This window comes from Bos grunniens, chromosome 3 (assembly GCF_055505025.1).
Source record: "Bos grunniens cultivar Pamir isolate PY7600 chromosome 3, Bosgru_T2T1.0, whole genome shotgun sequence".
In the NCBI taxonomy this organism is placed as follows: Eukaryota; Metazoa; Chordata; class Mammalia; order Artiodactyla; family Bovidae; genus Bos; species Bos grunniens.
The window spans coordinates 87,756,154-87,776,568 of NC_141167.1; the positions used below are offsets into that span (position 1 = coordinate 87,756,154).

The 20,415-nt window shown below is 51.0% G+C and overlaps 1 protein-coding gene across 2 annotated transcripts; it reads right to left on the minus strand.

Moving 5' to 3' along the window:
- Positions 1-2,963: 2,963 nt before the first annotated feature.
- On the minus strand, positions 2,964-17,836 carry EPS8L3 (EPS8 signaling adaptor L3). Of its 2 annotated transcripts, none has more exons than XM_086391706.1 (19): positions 17,705-17,836; positions 13,703-13,768; positions 13,498-13,562; positions 11,668-11,826; positions 11,232-11,381; positions 11,091-11,146; positions 10,550-10,689; positions 10,352-10,470; positions 9,980-10,100; positions 9,819-9,880; positions 9,426-9,500; positions 8,924-9,072; positions 5,585-5,666; positions 5,317-5,351; positions 4,641-4,821; positions 4,313-4,441; positions 3,957-4,030; positions 3,538-3,670; positions 2,964-3,281 (listed from the first exon to the last, which is right to left on the minus strand). In XM_086391706.1, exons 2-19 carry the CDS (start codon positions 13,731-13,733, stop codon positions 3,270-3,272), a joined length of 1,773 nt encoding a protein of 590 aa, XP_086247832.1. In that variant the 5' UTR covers positions 13,734-13,768; positions 17,705-17,836; the 3' UTR covers positions 2,964-3,269. The 2 variants fall into 2 exon arrangements, with proteins under 2 accessions (XP_086247832.1, XP_086247831.1); XM_086391705.1 differs by having other exon boundaries at positions 4,641-4,824.
- Between the last annotated feature and the right edge of the window lie 2,579 nt (positions 17,837-20,415).

Genomic DNA, 20,415 nt, shown 5'->3' on the forward strand with positions numbered 1-20,415 from the left:
GGTGGTAGATGGCTACCAGGAGGGGCTTTATACCCGTCGTAGGTAGGTGGTGCCAACGTGCGTGCCCTGACTCCGCCCCCACCGTAGTCTCACCCCCTCACCCCGCCCCCTCCCCACCTTCCGAGTGTCCGCTTGGCCGCGTGCCCGCGTGCCCGCGCGACTTCTGCAGTTTCTGGCGTTGGGGGAGGATTCTCCCGAGGCCAGACCCGTGAGGAGAATGCCCGGGCCCTGTGATTGAGTCTCTGTACTTTCCGCGCGTGAAGCCGCACTCTGTTTAATAGTTCAGTTAGAGAGGAATGGGGCTGAGCCCTAGCAGTCCAGGCCGTGAGGACCCTGTTACCCTAGTTGCCATAAATATTTATCTAGTGGGGATGGGAGGTTTGGGGGTAAGTGGGCAAGCACCAGGAGTCGACAGAGGCTGACCATCAGGGAATCGCTCTCTTTGGCGTGTGCACAGAGTGTGGATGACGAGGAGTTCTGAGCTACTGGGTAGGTGCCTGGCCTGGCCTCTGCAGCACAGACACTTAGAACACAGAGGCCCTAAACCCCTTAGGCCAGGCGTGGGAAAACACATTTCCCCCTAGTTTGGGTGTAGCAAAGATGAAACTTTTTAAAAGGACAGTTCACTAAAAGAAGAAAGGAAAAAAGTACAAATGCATTGGGACAGATGAATTTATAATGTTTGGATTTCTCCTCCTACGATAACAGGCCAGTCACAAATTAACTTGGGATATAAGACCAATGCTTATTGAAAACCTATGATATGCTAGTCAATAGTCTAGGTACTTCATGTATGCTAACTAATTTATTCCAATTTAAGCTTCACAACAACTTTGTGAAGTAGCTGTTACACCAATTTTATAGATTAGTGAGGCGTAGAGAGGTAGGATGAGTTGCTGTTCTAATTTCAAGTGTCCATGGGTGGCCTAGAATTCAAAACTGCTGCTGCTAAGTCACTTCAGTCGTGTCCGACTCTGTGTGACCCCATAGACATCAGCCCACCAGGCTCTCCTGCCCCTGGGATTCTCCAGGCAAGAACACTGGAGTGGGTTGGCATTTCCTTCTCCAATGCAGGAAAGTGAAAAGTGAAAGTGAAGTCGCTCAGTCATGTCTGACTCTTAGGGACCCCATGGACTGCAGCCTACCAGGCTCCTCCATCCATGGGATTTTCCAGGCAAGAGTACTGGAGTGGGGTGCCATTGCCTTCTCCGAGAATTCAAAACTAGGTCTGTGTAATAGCCCAACATGTGCTAGATCCTCTGCACTTGGGTATCCAAACAGTCTCACCTCATCTCAGTCTTTGCTGGGAAATCTGGGGAGCCCTGTGTTAAAATACTTTTTTACCTGGTTCTGGAAGTTTTCCCTGTTTGTAGGACTCCTTCAGCTCCTTGAAGCCCCAGAAGACAATATGTCAATATCGCCTCTCCTCATTCCCCCGAATTAACTTTGCTATTTAACTTTTGCTCTTGACAGTCAAACCTTAAGGGTCTCACCTTTGTTCTATTTTGTAAGGGAAACTATTTGCTTTTTTATTCAGTGTTACCAGTTAGGAGAGATGATTTTCTGAGGCCAGGAACTTGAGGGAATGAGATAGGCAGGCAAAAAATAGGATATTTTGGCAGTGTTAGGGTCATGGACAGATTCAACTGAGTGACTGTGGGAAGATCTTGTCTTCTTTTTTTTTATTGCAGCATAATTGCTTTACAATGTTGTGTTAGTTTCTGCGGTAAAACAGGGTGAATCAACTACATGTATATAGATCCCCTCTGTCCTGAGCCTCCCTCCCATCCCACCCCCACCTCACCCCTAGGTCATCACTGAGCACCAGGCTGAGCTCCTGTGTTGTGCAGTAGCTTCCCACTAGCTCTGTTTTACACGTGATAGTGTAAATATGTCAGTGCTACTCTTTCAGTTCGTCCTGCCCTCTCCTCCCCCACTGTGTCACAAGTCCGTTCTCTACATCTGTGTCTCTATCTGTGCCCTGTAAATAGGTTCATCAATACCATTTTTCTAGATTCCACATACATGCATTAATGTGTGATATTTTTCTCTTTCTGCCTTTGTATGACAGACTTTAGGTTCATCCACCTCACTACAACTGACTCAGTTTTGTCCCTTTTTATGACTGACTTATAGTCCTTTCTATCTATGTACTGCAACTTCTTTATCCATTCACCTGTTGATGGACATCTAGGTTTCTTCCATGTTCTGGCTATTGTACTAAGGGAACATCTTAAGGACTCTTAAGGGGCCCTTAATTCACATGTATATCAAACCTTATCTGCAGACTAACTGAATGAAAGTAGAACCTCTGTTATATAAGGAGGGGAGTCTTGTGATGGTTCTGAGATTAAAGAAGGCTGTATATCCTAAATATTAGAAGCCACAGATAGTTCAGACTCTTCACTTAACATATGAGAGGAAAAAGAGAGCCAGAGAGTGAAATGACTTGCCCTGAGTTCACGTAGCCAGTCCAATGTTCCCTATGTTACACCACTAAAGAGACGAGCTGGGGAGGGGGGCTCAAAATTAGCTCACTGCAACAGGAAGTGACAAAAGTACTAAAAGAGGAAGTTGCCAGGTAGAGCCTGGACATGCTTTTTAGTGTGTCTTTGCATCATTGGCCAGTGTGGCTGATCAAAACCTGCAATTGTCAGCCTCAGTACTCCTTGCTCTGATGTTCTGCCCTCACCTGTACTGGGTGTCTTGGAATATACCAGGAGAAATGTACACAGAAAGATAAAGATGTCGAGTATAGCCTTATTTTCAAATTTATTTAGAAATTAAGGAGAGTTGGGCCATAATCATTGAATTCTGACTCTGCTCCAGTGAATTCCCACTTATAGTCTGGCCCAGTGATGGATGTAGGGCTGCTGCTGTTTCATGCCCAGTGTCCTAGCTCTTCCTGATTCCCTGCCTTTGGCCTCCACCAGGGCCAGAGGAAGCTGCAAGAGAGGCACATGACAAGCTTGAGGATACCTTTATTGGGGAGGAGAGGGTCTAAACAGAGTCCTGACAAATCTAGGCATAAATGTTCTAAGCTCAGGAGAGAGACGCAATAAATAGGTGGCAACTGGGGAGACCTCTCCACACAGGCACGGTTTGTCTCAACCTCTGGTCTTGTTCATCCTCTTTGCTGTGTGAGCTGGGGTGTGGGGTTTGCTGCAACCTAGGGGCTTGGAAGAGGAATTCTCAAGGCTCTAAAGAGTATCAGATCCGCCATCTTGCTTGTGAGAAAGTCTTGGTCTTGGAGGTGTCTGAATTGCTGCCTAAGGGCTCATCTGAGGAAAGAAAAGGTTGAGGTGAGGCCAGTGCCAGATGAGGGACCCCAGAGCTCATGCCAACAGTCAGTCAGGAGCTTCAGGGTGTGCCTGTGCATGTGAAGTCAAGCCCCTGGGGGACGGTCCTGTACCAGACCTGCCACAGTGAGTACCACCCCAGGGTCGGGCCTGCTGGCTTGCCCACCGGGCACTCTCATGCTCACTCAGGGAGCACCCCACATTTCCAGCAGGGCTTGGGACCCCTATGTGTCCTCACCCCCAGCGTCCTTCTGACAGCCTCCAGCCGTGCCAGGACCCGGGGGCCCTCATGTGGACACAGCATCTGTAGCTCTCCAGGTCTCATGTGAAGCAGCTGGCTCCCTGTCATGGACCCAAGGGTCTTCACGGTCCTGGACACAAATAGAGCAGAAACTGTCAGTGGTGGGGTGGAAGGACCCAGCCCTGGATATCTGGGTGGAGAAGGGGGTGTTTGGGCTTGGAGGGCTGGGGTGACAGGAGAATTCACAGAAAGAGTGTTTGGAGGTCAGGGAGTAAGATAAACAAACTGGCTTAAACCAACTCCATAAACTCCTGGGGTTGAAGGGACAAGTGCCCTGGAAGAGACACTTGTGGAGGTGGGGGGCAGTGGTCATTGGTGCCCTTTACAGAGGTAAAGCTGTGGCACTTGGCACTCACACAGTGGAGAAGTTCTCTGCCTGTAGCCAGGCTGTGACCTCCTCAGGCCTTGAGCTAAGTCGAAGCATCGGACCCTAGAACCAGGGGAAGTGGGAGTCAGAAACCATCTCATCTCAGAGCCACCCACAGCCCCTCTCATCAGGATCCCTTCTCTGGGCTTTCATCAAACCATGTGTCTCACTCCATGTTTGCTTGTCCGACAAGCACAAGGCTTGTTCTCTGCTCTGGCCCCACAATAAACGTGATAATACTGATTCAGTTGAACCAGGGCCATCTCCTCCACTTGTCAAAGAATCCTCCCTGCCTCCACCTCTGATTCAGGCTTTATAGCTTCTGAAGTCTAGGCATGGAGGTACCCGAGTGGGTGACTCGCTCTGGCTCCTGGGGGCTCCCGACTCTAGGGGCTCCAGGATGTTGCTGGGGATGTAGCCACTCCGTCCCATTGCATTCTTCACCAGCCACCACCGCTTGCTCTGGTCCAGAACCTGCCAGGGAGTCACTACGTCAGTGACCCGAGCCTCTCTCCAGCCAGCCTTCCCCTCCTCCACCGGACTTTCTCTCTCTGGGCCCTTCCCAACCTTCCTTCACTTTCTCCAGGCCAATCCCTCCACCCCCCATGCTCCCAATAGCTCCCATCAACTGCCAACCACCGCCTCCTTTTCTCAGCTCAAGTCCATGCCTCACCTCCAGTACCTCTCCCTGGACCACCGTCAGTTCCTGTGGGTTCCTAGCTTCAAACTCATAGAGGACTTGCATTTTCAGGGCTGGCTTGACAGGTCCGGGTCTGGAGGGCACAGGGCTGGGGCCATGGTTGTGTGTCTCCTCTTGAGCAAAGTGCGAGGTGCTCCTTAACCTAGGGCTTTCCCTACTGGCCCCCCAGAGACAGAGTCAGGATGGCTGGAGAGTGGGGCCTCAGAGATCCGGCCCCTGTCTCAGCCCAAGACATCTCCCCCTTGGAGTCTAGCAATGACTTTTGGGGTTTCCACAGAGCTTGAGGGCAGGTCACTTTTAGATGGGCTTGGGGTGTGGGTTTCTATAGGCAGAAGGGGTCTAGATGTTGGTGATTTCTCAAGACTCTTCTGGCAGTGGAGTCTTCTGTATCTGAGCACTCCTTTGAGTACTTCATACTCAATCTCTGAAAAATCAGAGCTACATGTGGGGAATACTGAAAGAAGAGGGATTGTATCCTAGGAAGGTAAAAAACTGCTTTTTCACCCAAAGTAGGGGAGAGATGTGCTTGTGCGTGTCTGACTAAAAGAGAGCCTAGAGGTCAGTGAGGCGTAGAATCTGCAGATCCGCAGGATCAGCCTGGTCCTTCCCTCCCCAGAACCACAAGGTCCTGACAAAGCCCAGGGCATACCGGATGGAAGTAGGGTCTTGGTAACTTGAGAGCGCCTGTGGGGGCAGAACAAAGTGAGAGCAGGACGTCAGCTGCATGGTGGTGGAGAGCAGGGGTGTGAGGCCACAGGCCCGCCCGCGCACAGCTGCCTCACGTCCCTTCGCCTGCCTGCTTTCCACACAGAACCCACCTACCACTTAGGAGTCACGTGACCATGGCTGGACTGAGACGGTGGAAACTAGCCAGAGTCTAGGGCTTTGATTCGGGCTCTGTGCTAAGCTCCCCTTACCTGGTAGGAAGTTTCTGGAAGTCGCCAACCATCATAGAATGTGGGTTTGTAGGGCAGGGGCTCGATGCCTGTCCAGTTGGCCCTAGGGAAAGAACAGGGCTGAGTCCACTCCGTGCCAGACTGTGGGATGTGGAGAAGGCGGAGAGGACAGCAGCTGGCCTGGGGGATCTTCTAGGTAATGGAGAAAGTGGCCCGTGTGCACAGATGAAAGGCCCCAGGACACAGGAGCCCACAGCTAAGCACGTACAGGTCCCACGGCACAGGTATCTGTGGGCCAGCCTCACCTCTGCCCACGAATGTGCAGACATATCAACACCCTAAGAGATGAGTACTTTAACTCACTGATGGGGAGTTTGAATGAAAGTGGCAGAACTGCAGTGTTAGGGCTGGAAGACACTCCTGGGGTCTAACCTATTTCGGTTCCCCAGCAGCATATCTTTCTTTCTAGCTGGTTCGTGTGTGGACCTCCCCCTTGTGATCACCACAGGGCACTCTGGCTGGCTCTAGGGCGGGGGCTGGCACTTGCCTCTCGGCCTGCCCCCTCACCCATTGCCCGGGACGCCAGAGGAGCAGCACTGCCTGTGGCCTCCAGGCTGGCTCTGCTTGCCTGCCTGGGGAACGCGGAGGCCCTCCTGGAGGAAGTGTCTCCCTGCCTCCCAGAGACTGATGGGAATGCTGCTTCTTTGCACTGTGCACACACATTCTGAATTGCGCATGATTCTCACTTATCCGTGTTTCTTTCTATGTTGATCTCCTTGATAGCTGTCTCCAGAGTATAGTGCAGAAGGGACAGAGGAGGCAGTGAAAGTGAAAGTCACTCAGTCATTTCCGACTCTTTGAGACCCTATGGACTGCCTATACAATCCATGGAATTCTCCCGGCCAGAATACTGGAGTGGGTAGCCTTTCCCTTCTCCAGGACATCTTCTCAAGTCAGGGATCGAACCCAGGTCTCCCAAATTGCAGGTGGATTCTTTACCAGCTGAGCTAAAAGGGAACCCCTAATAAATATGTATTCAATGGGAACAAATTATTCCCTCTTCTGAATCTTTTTTATTGGCTCATTTTCTTTCTTTCTTTCCTTTTTTGATACGGGCCCTTTAAAAAACCTTTATTGAATTTGTTATAATATTGCTTCTGTTTTATATTTTGATTTTTTGACCGGGAGGCAAGTGGGATCTTAGCTTCTGGACCAGGGATAGAACCCTTTCCTCCGTGCATCAGAAGGTGAAGTCAACCACTGGACTGCAAGGGAAGTCCTCACTGGCTCCTTTTCTTTGCCTTAAAAACATGCTCAAGTCTTCCCTTGACTATGCTTTTAAAGATGCCATCCTATTATCTTATCTTTATCAAATTTTTTGAGGATGTGTCCATAGGCCCTGCCTACATTTTCTTACCTTTGGATCTTTCTTTATTCCTTACCACATGACTTTTACCTCTGCCATTACTCTGTTGAAACTAGTTCTTCTAAAGCCCTGATGATTTCTGATTGCCAAATCCAAATGGCCTTGTGTGATCTGTATCCTTCTAGTCTATTACCACAGAATTTAGTGTCATTTATAGTTTTGGGTTGGAGAAGGCAATAGCACCCCACTCCAGTACTCTTGCCTGGAAAATCCCATGGATGGAGGAGCCTGGTAGGCTGCAGTCCATGGGGTCGCTAGGAGTCGGACACGACTGAGCGACTTCACTTTCACTTTTCACTTTCATGCATTGGAGAAAGAAATGGCAACCCACTCCAGTGTTCTTGCCTGGAGAATCCCAGGGACAGCGGAGCCTGGTGGGCTGCCGTCTATGGGGTCGCAAAGAGTCAGACACGACTGAAGCGACTTAGCAGCAGCAGCAGCAGCATAGTTTTGGGTGAATTTGCTTCAAGCCAAATAGTTTGAATAAAATTTGCCTGAAATTGAACTCTTTTGAAGGTTTTTACATCTCTTTAGTTAATTCTGTTCTCTGTGTTTCTGTCTTTCATTTCATTCATTCCTTAATTTTTGGTTGTTTTATGAAATGAGAAAACATGTCAGGGCACACCTGACGTCAATCTTATATTTAAAATGATAAGCAGAAACAGAAAATAGAATAGAGGTTACCAGGGGCTGGGGAAAGAAAGGAATGGGTAAAGAGTTTTGTTTGGTTGTTTAATGGGTATAGAGTTCCCATTTGGGATGCTGAGAAAGTTCTGGAAATGAATAGGAGTGATGGTTGCTCAATATTGTTAATGTACTTAAAGGCATTGACTTATACACTTAAAAATAGTTAAAATAAATTTTATCCTATGTATATTCTACCACAATAAAATAAATAGATTATGTTAAGTTATATTTTATGTCTTTAGATGAACTGGACACAGATGTCCTTTAATGGGGCTGAACTGAAAAGCAAAACAAAACTGCTCATTAGGCAAAAAGACTCCTGGAACCATTGGCTTTTCCCCCAGTTGATTTCTCTTTCTAAAACCCTCTTCTCTCTTGGTTTTCATGCTTCTGCTTTTTTGTTTCTCCTTTTAAACTCTCCGGAATTTCTCTTTGCCTCCTTTACCTCCTTATCCGTTTCTTTTTGTCACCTCAAAGTTTTCCGAGGCCTGTTTCTCGTGGGGAGAGCAGGCCATGCTTATTAAAGTGGGCTCTGCTTACTTTACTGCAGTGCTTACCTCCAGGGGGTCCCAACTATTACATCTGTACTGACTGTTGTCAAACCCTCGTAGCCAGGTTAGACCTCTCCTTGCAGGGCCAGGCCACCCAGTCTCTGCAGACACCTCACTCGGGGTGTGCTAACTGATTTCGCATCCCACCCGCTGCGCTCATCAGCTTGCCTTGCTGCCCAACTGCCTGTGTCACTGTTCCACCCACATGAAATATCGCTTCTCTTAGCTCCTCTGCCAGTTGGTTGCAAATCTTATTGATGTTACATTTGCAACATCTCTTATGTCCGTAATTGTTAAAATCTGGGCTACATTGAGACAAAGTTTTTACTTCGTCCTTGACAAAAATGAGAAAAATTTTAGTAGAAGGTTGCCAGTGCTCCTTTCTTGGGAAGAACTGTTCTATTTTCTGAGATAATGCTTTCCTGCAATGGTGGGCGATGGTAAGTGTATTGGTTTTTTTTTTTTTTCCCCATTGTGCTTAGCCTAATTAAATGTTGGGAACTCAAGGTAGATTTCCCTGATTTGTTTTTAGAAATTTCGTAGAGTAGAGGTTACCAGGAGCTGGGGAGTGGAGGAATGGGTATAGTTTTAACGGGTATAGAATTCGTTTTAAGATACAATGTAGAGCTTGTCACCTCCTGCCCTACACCCCCATGTTGCTTGCCTCCAATTCATTCAGGCCTTATTGTCACTTACTGGCTGGTGGTCCAGGCTGTGCCCAGCCCTTCCCAGAGGTTATTCTCTGACGGGCTTAGACAGGACTGCAGCAGCTCGATGGCCTTGGTGGTGAGGAGGGGTGAGATCACTCGGGCTGCTAAGTCAGACTCAGGGCACTGGGTCTGGATCTGGGGAAGGATGAAAGGTGTCAGGAAGCCTGAGCTTCTTCGGGGCCAGGCAGGAGTGGGAAAGGGCTCGGGGTCCCTGGCTTCCTACTTTGCCCCAGGCCTGCTCCTTCCTGCCCTCACTGGTGTCCTTGGCTCCAACCCCAGCGCACCTAGTCTGCTGAGAGGTGCTTGCTGTGCACAGTGGGGTAGTGTCTTGGGGTCAAGGAAGAGGGTATGCTGGCGGTGAGCAAGGAGCAGACCCGTACCTCCCTCTGCCCCCTCCCTCCCACCCTGGCCTGTCTCATCTTAACTTCAGCACGTCCCTCTGTACCACCCTGTTCCCCCCTACCCCCACCAGCCCTGCCCTGACTCACGGAGTCCAGAATTTTGAAGATGATGTGTACAAACTCAGGGGCACTTGTATCCTGCAGCCTGGTGGCCAGCCTTCCCTGAAGACACAGGGTGAAGCCTGTCACCAGCCTTCCTCCCACCCCACCTTCACTAGGATCCCAGGGCCCCATAACTGTTCTGGGCCCTGGTGGGGAGCCTGGCATTCTCCCAAAGTAACCCAAGAGTGGGGTGGGGCAGTTCCAGGGGGAGAAGCTGGAGCAGCATGGGATGTCCATGGAGAGAAGAGAGAACAGGATTGCTCGGTGGTGGTGGGGGGGTGGTGGTAGGGAGAGGGGAGGGAGAGGAGGGGATTGCTGAGGTAGGGGAGGGGAGGGAGGGGGCGAAAAGAGCTGGGAAACTTGTGGGGAGTCACGTACCAGGAGGTTGAAGCTATACTTGATCTTCTGGAAGCAGTCGATGTAATGTACCTCTGTTATCTCTATAGCAAGAAGGGGATAGATGGTGGGTCATGTATCATCCCAAGACTTCCCCCCCTCCCCCGAACCCCGACTCCTCTCCCCTGGCCCTCCTCACTCACCTTCCTTATTCTTTTTCTTTTTCTTCCTGTGACTCTTCTTCTTACGACTGGTCTTAGACTGGGCCTCATCCAGCTTCCCCACAAACAGCTCGATGTCCCTTAGGACATGGTCCAGCACCTCCTGGGGCCCAAACAACCCCTGGCTGAGTGGGCAGTTAGACCCACCCTGGAACTCCCAATCCTGCCTCCCTCCACCACAAGCCTGAGCCTCAGGCCCAGCCCAGGGCTGACCAAGCCTCTGTGTCCCCTCTTAGGCCAGGCCCTGCCTTGGTGGACCTGGGGCCTGGCTCCTTGAGGCGAGGGAGACAACTGGTGTCTTCCCTTTGGCTAGACCACAAAAGCCTCAACAAGCCCAAGACAGTCTGCAGTTACCTTATCCCATTTTGGGTCCTCAGGGGATGGGGACCTCCTTGAAGGAGACAGCGAGAAGATGCTTGGCTCTCGGATGCTGGTGCGGTGTGGCAGGGGCCTCGGAGATGGTGGTGGGGTGTCTGTAGAGGAAGGGGACCATGGCCCAGAACTTCTTTGATGGGAACCTTTCCTCCCACTGGCCCCCACGCCCAAACTCACTGTGCTCTGGGCTCATCAAGTAGTGCTGTTCTGGAGGGGGTCCCCACTCCAGAGGACGTGCCTGCTCCTTAGGGAGCGGCCTTTCCAGAGAAGACCCCCTCCATCGGTCCTGGTCTGGGCGAAGGGCTCCCAACTGGGGCCTGTCAAGCACATGACAAGGACACAGCTTTGACTGGGTTCTTGGGGCAGAGGCTCTGCCCACACTTCTGCCCCAGAACCCAGGGGGTACCACTGCCCCTCTCCAGGAGCCCCACCAGCCTTGCCCCCTAGTCTCCATCCAAACCCTTCCCTGACTCTCCCCAGCATCATCGGCCTGCCCTCCGGGACCAGTTGGTCCCACATCAGTCTCTGAGGATAGTCTCCAGTGGCCCCTGGGCCCAGCACTCATTTGCGCCCTGCTTCCAGCCTCGCTACTCCCCAGGTCAATGTCTGTGTTATTGGGTCACAGGCCCCTGAGCTCCGCCAGGTATGCGGCAGAGTCTAGCCCACCCAGACCTGAGCTCGAGGGTTCTGCAGGTGGGCGGGGGCACAGGCTGCCTACCTTTGCTCTACCTCCTCCTCCAGAGCCTTCTCCAGGCTGGTCTTCAGTCGCTCTGCCTGGAGGAACCGGCAATCAGACAGGCTTGGGGGATGGGGGAGGGGAGGGGTTAGGTTGGGGGTGGTGATGGTTGTTAGATCTCACCCCCACTTCCTGGCACTGGAAAAGCAGAGTGCTAGTGCTTCGCAGGTCTGAATCCTGCACGGTGATGGACAGGACAGAGTTGTAGGAGCCGGTGTTGAGCGCCACGTCCATGACCTTGATGCGGTCCAGGCGGTAGGACTCTAGCTCCTCCTGGGCCAAGCAGACAGACTGGCTGTGAAGTCCGTGAGAGCCCGACAGGCCCCTAGGAGCTCCTGACCTGGGTTGCTCCACCCTTCCAATGGCTTGGGATGGGGTGTCCTTTCCCCTGACCCCTGTGCCTCTATCTCCTGTTTCTTCCTAGTCCTGGGTGTGTATTGTGTGGGGGGAAGGGTGCTTGCCATGTGGGGCATAGTGGGATGGTGTTCATGCCCTGGGGCTTGCTTTCCCACAGCCCAGGTTAGCTATGACCCCTTGCAGGGAATGGTGGGAGGCTGACCTTAGTCTCGATGTCCAGCAGTTGGAGCCAGCCATCCCTGACCTGCAGGAGCAAGTCCTGGCTCCACACCCGGCCCTGAGCGTCCATCTCCTGCAGCTTCTGCAGAGCATCCTTGGGCTCCTGGATTCTCTGTGTCCCCAGCTTACATGTCATCAGGTGCTGAGGGGACAGGAGGAGATGGGCTGGGAGAAGATTTGGAGAGGGGGCTCACAGGTGGGGATGGACAGGGGTGGGGGTGGGGGAAGGGCAGCAGAAGGGGATGACGTGTCTCTGGCCTCCTCACTGGGGAGGCCCCAGGCAATCCCCATAAAGTAGACTTCAAGAGACAATGTGAGGTCTGGAGGCAGTCGGGCAAGGTGGGGACTGACGGGCTGTAGGAGGGGATTTAGAACTCTGGAGGAAGGACAATCATGGCCTGTAACAGTCTAGATGGTGGTAAATGTGGGGAGGGGGCGTGGGCTTCAGCTATCCAACATATAAGTCTCAGCTTCTCCAGGTAGGTTACAGGATGCTCAAATTCTGTCCCCTACTTTTCTTTGCTCTCTTTGAGAATCGCCCACCCAGCCTGGTCCGTCTCTTCCCTGACCTAGCCTTTCTGACCCCATGCATGCTGCGCCCCACGCCCAGCATGCATGTCCCCCTTCTGATAATCCATTACCTCCCAGCCTCTCAGGAATAAGTCAAGCCCACCGCCCTTCTCCCTGATTCTTTGCCAGAGAGGTTCATACTGACCTCAGTCTCCACTTAGGCCCTTGTCCCCTGCTAGTCTGATCACTACAGCAGGGTTTTGCTGTTATTCTCTCTTCTCAAGGATACTCTTCGCTTCTACCATCCATGTTCAAAAGTCACAGTCCTGTCCCTTGTGCTCACCTCTAGGCCCTTGCTGGGAGGATGCCATCTGCCTCCTGCCCCTTGACCCCACTGCCCTGTCCTCTGCATAGCTCCCAGCTCTTCTTCAAGTTCACTCGGCCAGCATATTCAGGAGCCCTGATATCATGGGCAAATGCCCTGGCACCCTGGACATACCTCCCCTGCTCTTGCCTCCTAGACCTAAACAAAGCCAGTTCCCAATCCTCATTCCCTCCATGAAGCCCAGGGATCTTAGTCCCAGCTCAGCTGACTGGGGAAGGCTGACTTCTTCCAGACGGTTGCTCCAGCATCCCTCCCTGCCTTTTCTCGGGGTGAGTGCTAAATCTACTGCTGTCTGGGGGTGGCTTCTACTCAGACCTTCAGCCTGATGCAGTGTCTGCTCTTCCCTGCCACACCCTTCCAATCTGAGCTTTCACGTGGTGTCAACAGCTGTCCTGGCAACTAGATCTGGCAGTGCCAGTGTCATTCTCCCAGGCAGTGCCAGAGCCTCCATTCCAGGCTCCAAGCCGTGCCCAGGAAGCTCAAGCCCAGATGGCTCCCCTCTCAGATAGTGGTCCTTTCAAGTCCCTGCACAAGGACCGCTGGCTGACCTCACACATTCTGTCCTCCAGCTGTACCAGATCCTGGGCAAAAAGCAATTTCTTGGGGCAAGCGATGAGCTGAGAGACAGGAAGGGGCGGGATCGAGTGGTGGATCCTGGCCCATCCCTCTGCTACTTGGGGATGGGATGCCCACTGGCTTAGCTTCCTCTGCCCATGCCCAGCTGCCCCATCCTCCTCCCCTGCACTTAGCAAATGCTCAGGTAGGCTTGCTGGACCTGAGCCCACCTATTCTGGCCGGGTCAGGCCATTGGCTTCTATGGCAGACTTATCTCAGATATCTGCTTTTTGTCAGGGTTGGGGGCACGTAGGAGAACTTGGCTTGAATCAGGAAATTGTATGGGGCCCTAGGGTTACTCACCTCCACCCTGTGCTGCAGGTGAGTGGGCTCTAAGGCGATTTTCTGCAAGTACTCCTTCCGGTGCACTGCCATGGCATGAAGCAAGGGGGTGAGGGCAGAAGAAGGAGTTGAGACAGGCACAACTATAGGAGGTGGTCAGTGTGGGGAGGGAGAGACTGGACGCAGGGGTTCAGGGAACCCAGAGGGAGAGAAGGGGACCACTTACAATAAATGGCTCTGCTGCTTGGCCGGGACATTCTGATGCTGCTGAGATGACTCCCTAAAACCCAAACTGAGCAGAAGAGACAGCGATCAGGACTGGGGAGAGGGATGAGCAGGCAGAGCTGGGTGGAAGAGCTGCTGTCGCAGCCCATCCCTGACCTGGGTCTGGGGCTCAAACCACCGTTCCTTCTGGATCCGTCTCCAGCCGAGACCTCTGCAAGGAGCCCTCCATCTTGGCTGGGCCTCGGAGGCCCCCAGGCAGGCTCCCAACTTCCCATTATTTGGCCAATAACGCTCATCCTGATGGCCCCAGGGAAGCTGTGTGGACAGGTACCTGGGACCAGATCCCATCCTGGGCCTGAGTGTAAAAGGTGCTGGATGGGTGTGCCTGGCTTCTGGAGGGGAGGCATGAGGGTCAGCAGCCTTCCCTGTCACAGCAAGCCTCTTGTCCAAGCCTGTTTCAACTCTTCAAATTGGGAGGAGGCCAGTGTTGGCTCTTATGCGGGGGAGCCACTCAAGAGGGGTGTACATGTGTGCGTATGCACACACATATGTTTGCACGTTTATGATGGAGCTCTGTAGGATGTGTTAGTGACTTGAACTTCCCTAAATGTCTTACTAAATCTCCTCTCTTTGCCTTTCCATACTTGGAACCCTCTGCCCAGAGCCCCTCCCCACCCAACCCTGTAAATTCCAGCTCAAGGGAATAGATGTTTTTTCAAAAGAGACATACAGATGCCCAACAGGCACATAAAAAGATGTTTAACATCACTAATTCTTAGAGAAATGCAAGTCAAAAATCACAATAAGCTATCATCTCACACCTGTCAGAATGGCTATTATCAAAAAAGCAAGAAATAAAAATGTTGGTAAAGAAGAAAAGGGAATCCTTGTGCACTGTTGATAAGTTAAATGCGATGTAAAATGGTGCAGCCACTGTGTAAGATGGTACGGAGACTCCTCAGAAAGCTAAGGACAGAACAATCATATGACCCAGCAATCCCACTTCTGGTTATTTATCTAAAGAACATGAAAATATTCATTGAAAAAGATATCCACACCCCTCCATTCATCATGGGGGCTTCCCAAGGGGCACCTTGGTAAAGAATCTACCTGCCAGTGCAGGAGTCCCAAGAGACGAGGGTTGATCTCTGGGTGGGGAAGATCCCCTGGAGAAGGAAACGGCAACCCACTCCAGTATTCTTGCCTGGAGAATCCCATGGACAGAGGAGCCTGGGGGGCTACAATCTATGGGGTCCCAAAGAGCTGGTTGTGACTGAGCACACTCACAGGCATGTTCATCCGGGCCTTTACAATAGCCAAAATATGGTAACAACTTAAATGCCCATCCACACGTGAATGGATAAAGAAGATGTAGTATATACAAAGGAATATTAGCCTTTCATTTGCAATAACATGCATGGACCTTGAGGGTGTTATGCGAAATGAAATAAGACAGAAAAAGAAACACAAATATCGTATGACTCCACACTTATGTAGAATATAAGAAATAAAACAAAATAAATGAATAGACTAAACCAAATGAAAATAGAGATAATAGGTACAGAGAACAGAGTAGAGGTTACCACAGGGGAAGGGGCAGGAAGGAAGGTGAAACGGGTTAAGGGGATCAACTGTGTGATGACGGACAAAGTAAATTTCGATGGTGAGCATGTTATAGTGTGTACAGAATTAGAAATATAATGTTGTACACATGAAACTTATATAGTGTTATAAACCAAGGTTAACACAATAAAAAAATAAGTTAAATATATTACAGTTTAAGGATCACCTCCTCATTGAAGCCCTCCTTGACCACCCCACTCAACCCTGCCCATCTGCCTAATGCCACACCGAGTCTTATAAGTTCCTCTCTAACAACAGCACCACCCTGGTTAGTGCTGTGAGCCTAGTGTCAAGTGCCTATGAACTTTATGTGATTTAGTTTTCACTACCATCACTTATGCTTCCCTGGTGGTTTAGGTAAAGAATCTGCCTGCAATGTGGGAGACCTGGGTTCGATCCCCGGGTTGGGAAGATCTCCTGGAGGAGGGCATGGAAACTCACTCTAGTATTCTTGCCTGGAGAATCCCCATGGAGAGAGGAACCTGACTGGCCAAAGTCCATAAGGGTCGCAGAGAGTCAGACATGACTGAGCAACTAAGCGCAGCACAGCACAGCACCGTCACTTATACTTCCTTCATCCTATGTGCTGAGTGCTCTTCTACAGATGTTACACCCAACAACTCATTTAATCCTCAGAACAACCTTGCTGGGTGGGTCCTGTTATTACCCCTCTGACCAGATGAGGATGATGTGGCAGTTCAAAGAGGATAACAGGTCTGAGATCACAAGTAAATATTTTATAGAGAATGAACTCAGCCTGGGTCTGACTACAAGCTCCATGCTTTAACTGTTTATGTATGCGCCTCTGTCACTGGGCTGTGCCCTCCTGAGAGTGGACTTATGTTGCTCCTGCTGTTCCCCCAGTACCTTCCTAGCATAGAGGGAGTCTAGAATATATACATATATTGAAGTGGAATGGAGGTAAATGAGATGTGTGGGGGTGTGGCAGGAGTTAGCTGAGTGTGTGGGTCAAGGGTATGTGCTAATGATGTGTGTATGCATCATGGACAGGTGTCAGTTCTGTGATGTCCTTGCATTTCCGTGATGCATCCGAGTTGTACAGAAACCCTGGAATATCCTGGGCAAAGTATCAGAGAGCAGCCCACGCCCCTGTAACTAGGCCTGCTATGAAAATAGCAGAAGATCTGATAAGATGACTCAGTGTTGGGGAAATGAGTTGCTAGTAAACAAGGGATTGTCTATGGGTCTGTGTTTTCCACGTTTGGAAGGATCCCTTTCCTCTCCAAGGGTAAGGGGTTCTAAAAGCCTGCTCCCTCTCTCCCCAGCTGCACCCCACAGGCTGCAACACTTCCTGCTTCTAGAGCCAGAAGATAAAGAAGAGAAAATGAACTTTATTTCTTTAGCACCCCTCCCTACCTGCCAGCCCCTTCACACAGGATGGTCCCTGTGGGTCTTATTGCAGCAAAACAGAAATGAGTGAGCAGCCTGTGGCACATTCCAGCCGAACAGGCCTACAAGAGTTAAACAATGTTGGTTATTCTTTAGCTGTTACTAGTAACAAACACTTGTAGCTGGACTTGTCCTCCACAAGGCTGATTACTCTCTGACTCCATATAGATTATACTCAGCACCTGGCATTCCTCTCCCCCTCCACTCTCATGTAGCATTCTGCATTTCAGAAAGAAGGTCAAGGGCTGATAACTTCAGGAACACAAGACCCGGTTGCTGAGTTGCCTGATGGCAACTGTGGCCGTTTTGAAATGTTGCAAAAGAAAAAGAAAATGCAAGGCCTTCAAGAGGATATAAAACCTCTCCCTATTCCCAAGAAAGGGGGGCATAGTTCTTGAGACGCTAGCCTGCTGTATTTCCCTTTTGCCTGGCAAAAATAATGAAGCTCTTCTTTTCTACTTCCTCCAAACTCTGTCTCCTTATTTCTATCTGGCATCGGTAGACAGGGAGCCAGGATTTTGGCAACAGTCTCTCTTGGCAGGTCCAAGCAACATCTCCTGCTCCACATCACAACAACGAGGTGGGATGGGGATGGGGGATGAAAGGTAGGGGTGGAGGAACGGGGGCTGACTTTGGTCTGTCTTGCCTCTGGTGGGGGGTAAGAGAATCTGTGGCAGCCCAGTTTCCCCATTTATCCCCCAAGTTTAGGGAGCTGAAGCAGGGAAGAAGTTCACGTCTGCATCACGGGCCCTGGAGAGAAGCAGCCCAGAGGTGCTGCTGGAGCCCGGCCTGCCCCACGCTCTGCTCCCTGGCCCGCTAGCCTTCAGCTGAGTCCCAAGCCCTCCTTAGGGCCACCACGTCGAGAATGGGCTGGAGACCCTGGCCTGGGAAGCCACCGAGCTGTCCCCACTATGTCGGGACCTCCTGCGGCTTGGCTGGGCCCTGATCTTCCTGAGGGCCAGGCCCTTACCTGGGCTCCAGTGAGGCCTGGAGGCTGGTGCCTCCGAAGGGGCAGGTGTCTGAGCTGGTGGGCTGGCGCTGGTGGTGGGAAGACGGTGGCTTCTCTGCTAGTGGCGCAGTCCCGGGCAGGCGCCCTGTGGTCAGTTGAGCCCTGAAGCAGACCAGTCTTATGGTGCGGAGGCCGGGAGGCAGCCACACCTGTGCTCTTTGGACTCTTAGTGGGTGGGGCGGCCTACCTGCCCAGTGCCAGAACCCAGGCCTGTGCCATGCCTGCGCCGACAGGTGTCCCTAGCTTAGACAGAGCCCCTTGCTTCCAGGCTTCCTGCTTGACTTGCCTCTGCCATTAGCGTAACCCTCTTCCCTCTGCCTGTGGGTGCCTCCCCTGAGGCCCCAGGTCAGCATCAGGCACTGGGGCAGGGAGCAGGAGAGGGCACCCCGGGCACAGGTGGGTGGAGGTGGACCCAGGCTTGGGGGCAGTGTGGGCTGGCACGTGTGCCTGTGTGTGCTGCCCATGGCGGTGTGTGGTTATGGGTGCCCAAGTGGTGCCTGTGAGCAGGATGTGGGGCTCATAAGAGTTGATGGCGGTTGGGAGCTGGGACCACTATGGGCATTAGGTGGAGGACTGAGATTTCTTCGCAGCAGGGCCCCCCTCATCCTGCCTTTTCTTCTTTCCCCTCTGACCCAGCAGGGAGCCCTTCCCTCACCATTCTCCCTCTTCCACTCTTTGCTCCCCACCTGACCCCATGCCCTCAGACTTCTGGTTGAGCCTGGGCAGCTTCAACAGAGATGTGAAACTGAGACCCTACCTCTGTCCCTGTATGTGATCCAGTCTTCATGCTTCATGATATTTAAGAGCCTTCCTTGGCATCCAGGCTGCCTGCCCTCTGGGGGCTCACAGTCTAACAAGGGAGGTAGGACAGAAACAGGGAGTGAGGCAGGAGGGGAGAGTCAGTCAGTCAGTTCAGTCGCTCAGTTGTGTCTGACTCTTTGTGACTGCATGGACCGCAGCATGCCAGGCTTCCCTGTCCATCACCAACTCCCGGAACTTACTCAAACTCATGTCCTTTGAGTCAGTGATGTCATCTAACCATCTCATTCTCTGTTGTCCCCTTCTCCTCCCGCCTTCGATCTTTCCCAGTATGAGGGTCTTTTCCAATGAGTCAGTTCTTCACATCAGATGGTCGAAGTATTGGAGCTTCAGCATCAGTCCTTCCAGTGAATAGTCAGGACTGATTTCTTTAGGATGGACTGGTTGGATCTCCTTCCAGTCCAAGGGACTCTAAAGAGTCTTCTCCAACACCACAGTTCAAAAGCATCAATTCTTTGGTGCTCAGCTTTCTTTATAGTCCAACTCTCACGTCCATACATGACCACTGGAAAAACCATAGCTTTGACTAGACAGACCTTTGTTGGCAAAGTAATGTCTCTGCTATTTAATATGCTGTCTAGGTTGGTCACAGCTTTTCTTCCAAGAAGCAAGCATCTTTTAATTTCATGGCTGCAGTCACCATCTGCAGTGGTTTTGGAGCCCAGGAAGATAAAATCTCTCACTGTTTTCATTGTTTCCCCATCTATTTGCCATGAAGTGATGGGACAGGATGCCATGATCTTTGTTTTCTGAACGTTGGGTTTTAAGCCAACTTTTTTTCACTCTCCTCTTTCACTTTCATCAAGAGGCTCTTTAGTTCTTCACTTTCTGCCATAAGGGTGGTGTCATCTGCATATCTGAGGTTATTGATATTTCTTCTGGCAGTCTTGATTCCAGCTCATGCTTCATCCAGCCTGGCATTTCACATGATGTACTCTGCATATAAGTTAAATAAGCAGGACACAATATGCAACCTTGATGTACTCCTTTCTCAATTTGGAACCAGTCTGTTGTTCCATGTCTGGTTCTAACTGTTGCTTCTTGACCTGCATACAGATTTCTCAAGAGGCAGGTCAGGTGGTCTGGTATTCCCATCTCTTTAAGAATTTTCCACAGTTTGTTGTGACCCACACAGTCAAAGGCTTTGGTGTAGTCAATAAAGCAAAAGTAGATGTTTTTCTGGAATGCTCTTGCTTTTTTGATGATCAAGAGGATATTGGCAGTTTGATATCTGGCTCCTCTGCCTTTTCTAAATCCAGCTTGAACATCTGTAAGTTCATGGTTCACATATTTTTGAAGCCTGGCATGGAGAATTTTGAGCATTACTTTGCTAGCATGTGAGATGAGAGCAATTGTGCGGTAGTTTGAACATTCTTTGGCATTGGCTTTCTATGGGATTGGAATGAAAACTGACCTTTTCCAGTCCACTGCTGAGTTTTCCAGATTTGCTGGCATATTGAGTGCAGCACTTTCACAGCATCATCTTTTAGGATTTGAAATAGCTCAACTGGAATTCCATTACCCCCACTAGCTTTGTTGGTTGTGATGCTTCCTAACGCCCGCCCGCTTGACTTTGCATTCCAGGAAGTCTGGCTCTGGGGAGGGTGTCGTGAAGGAGGAGAAGTTTCCACACAGTAGGAAACTGTCTCACAGAGGGGTCTGTGGGGAGTTTTAGAATCTCAGAAGGCAACATAACTGGGAGGAAAAAAACCCCAAACCCACAGAATACACGCCTAACTGCAACTGCAGAAGAGAGAACTTTCCCGTGAAAGGCTCTAACCTAACTGCCTAACGCGCAGCCTCGCCGGCTCAGAGAACAAAGGATTGAGCAAATACCAAAGGAGAGCTAGCTG

What these genes read in the sequence shown, in the direction of transcription:
- EPS8L3 (XM_086391705.1), bottom strand. Translation starts at nt 13,733, where the DNA reads ATGTCCCGGCCAAGCAGCAGAGCCATTTATT. An exon ending in TCCAGTGCCAGGAAGTGGGG is followed by an intron (nt 11,147 to 11,231) that starts GTGAGATCTAAC and finishes CGGTTCCTCCAG; the next exon opens with GCAGAGCGACTGAAGACCAG. An exon ending in AGAGCGAGTCACCCACTCGG is followed by an intron (nt 4,031 to 4,312) that starts GTACCTCCATGC and finishes CCCTGGTTCTAG; the next exon opens with GGTCCGATGCTTCGACTTAG.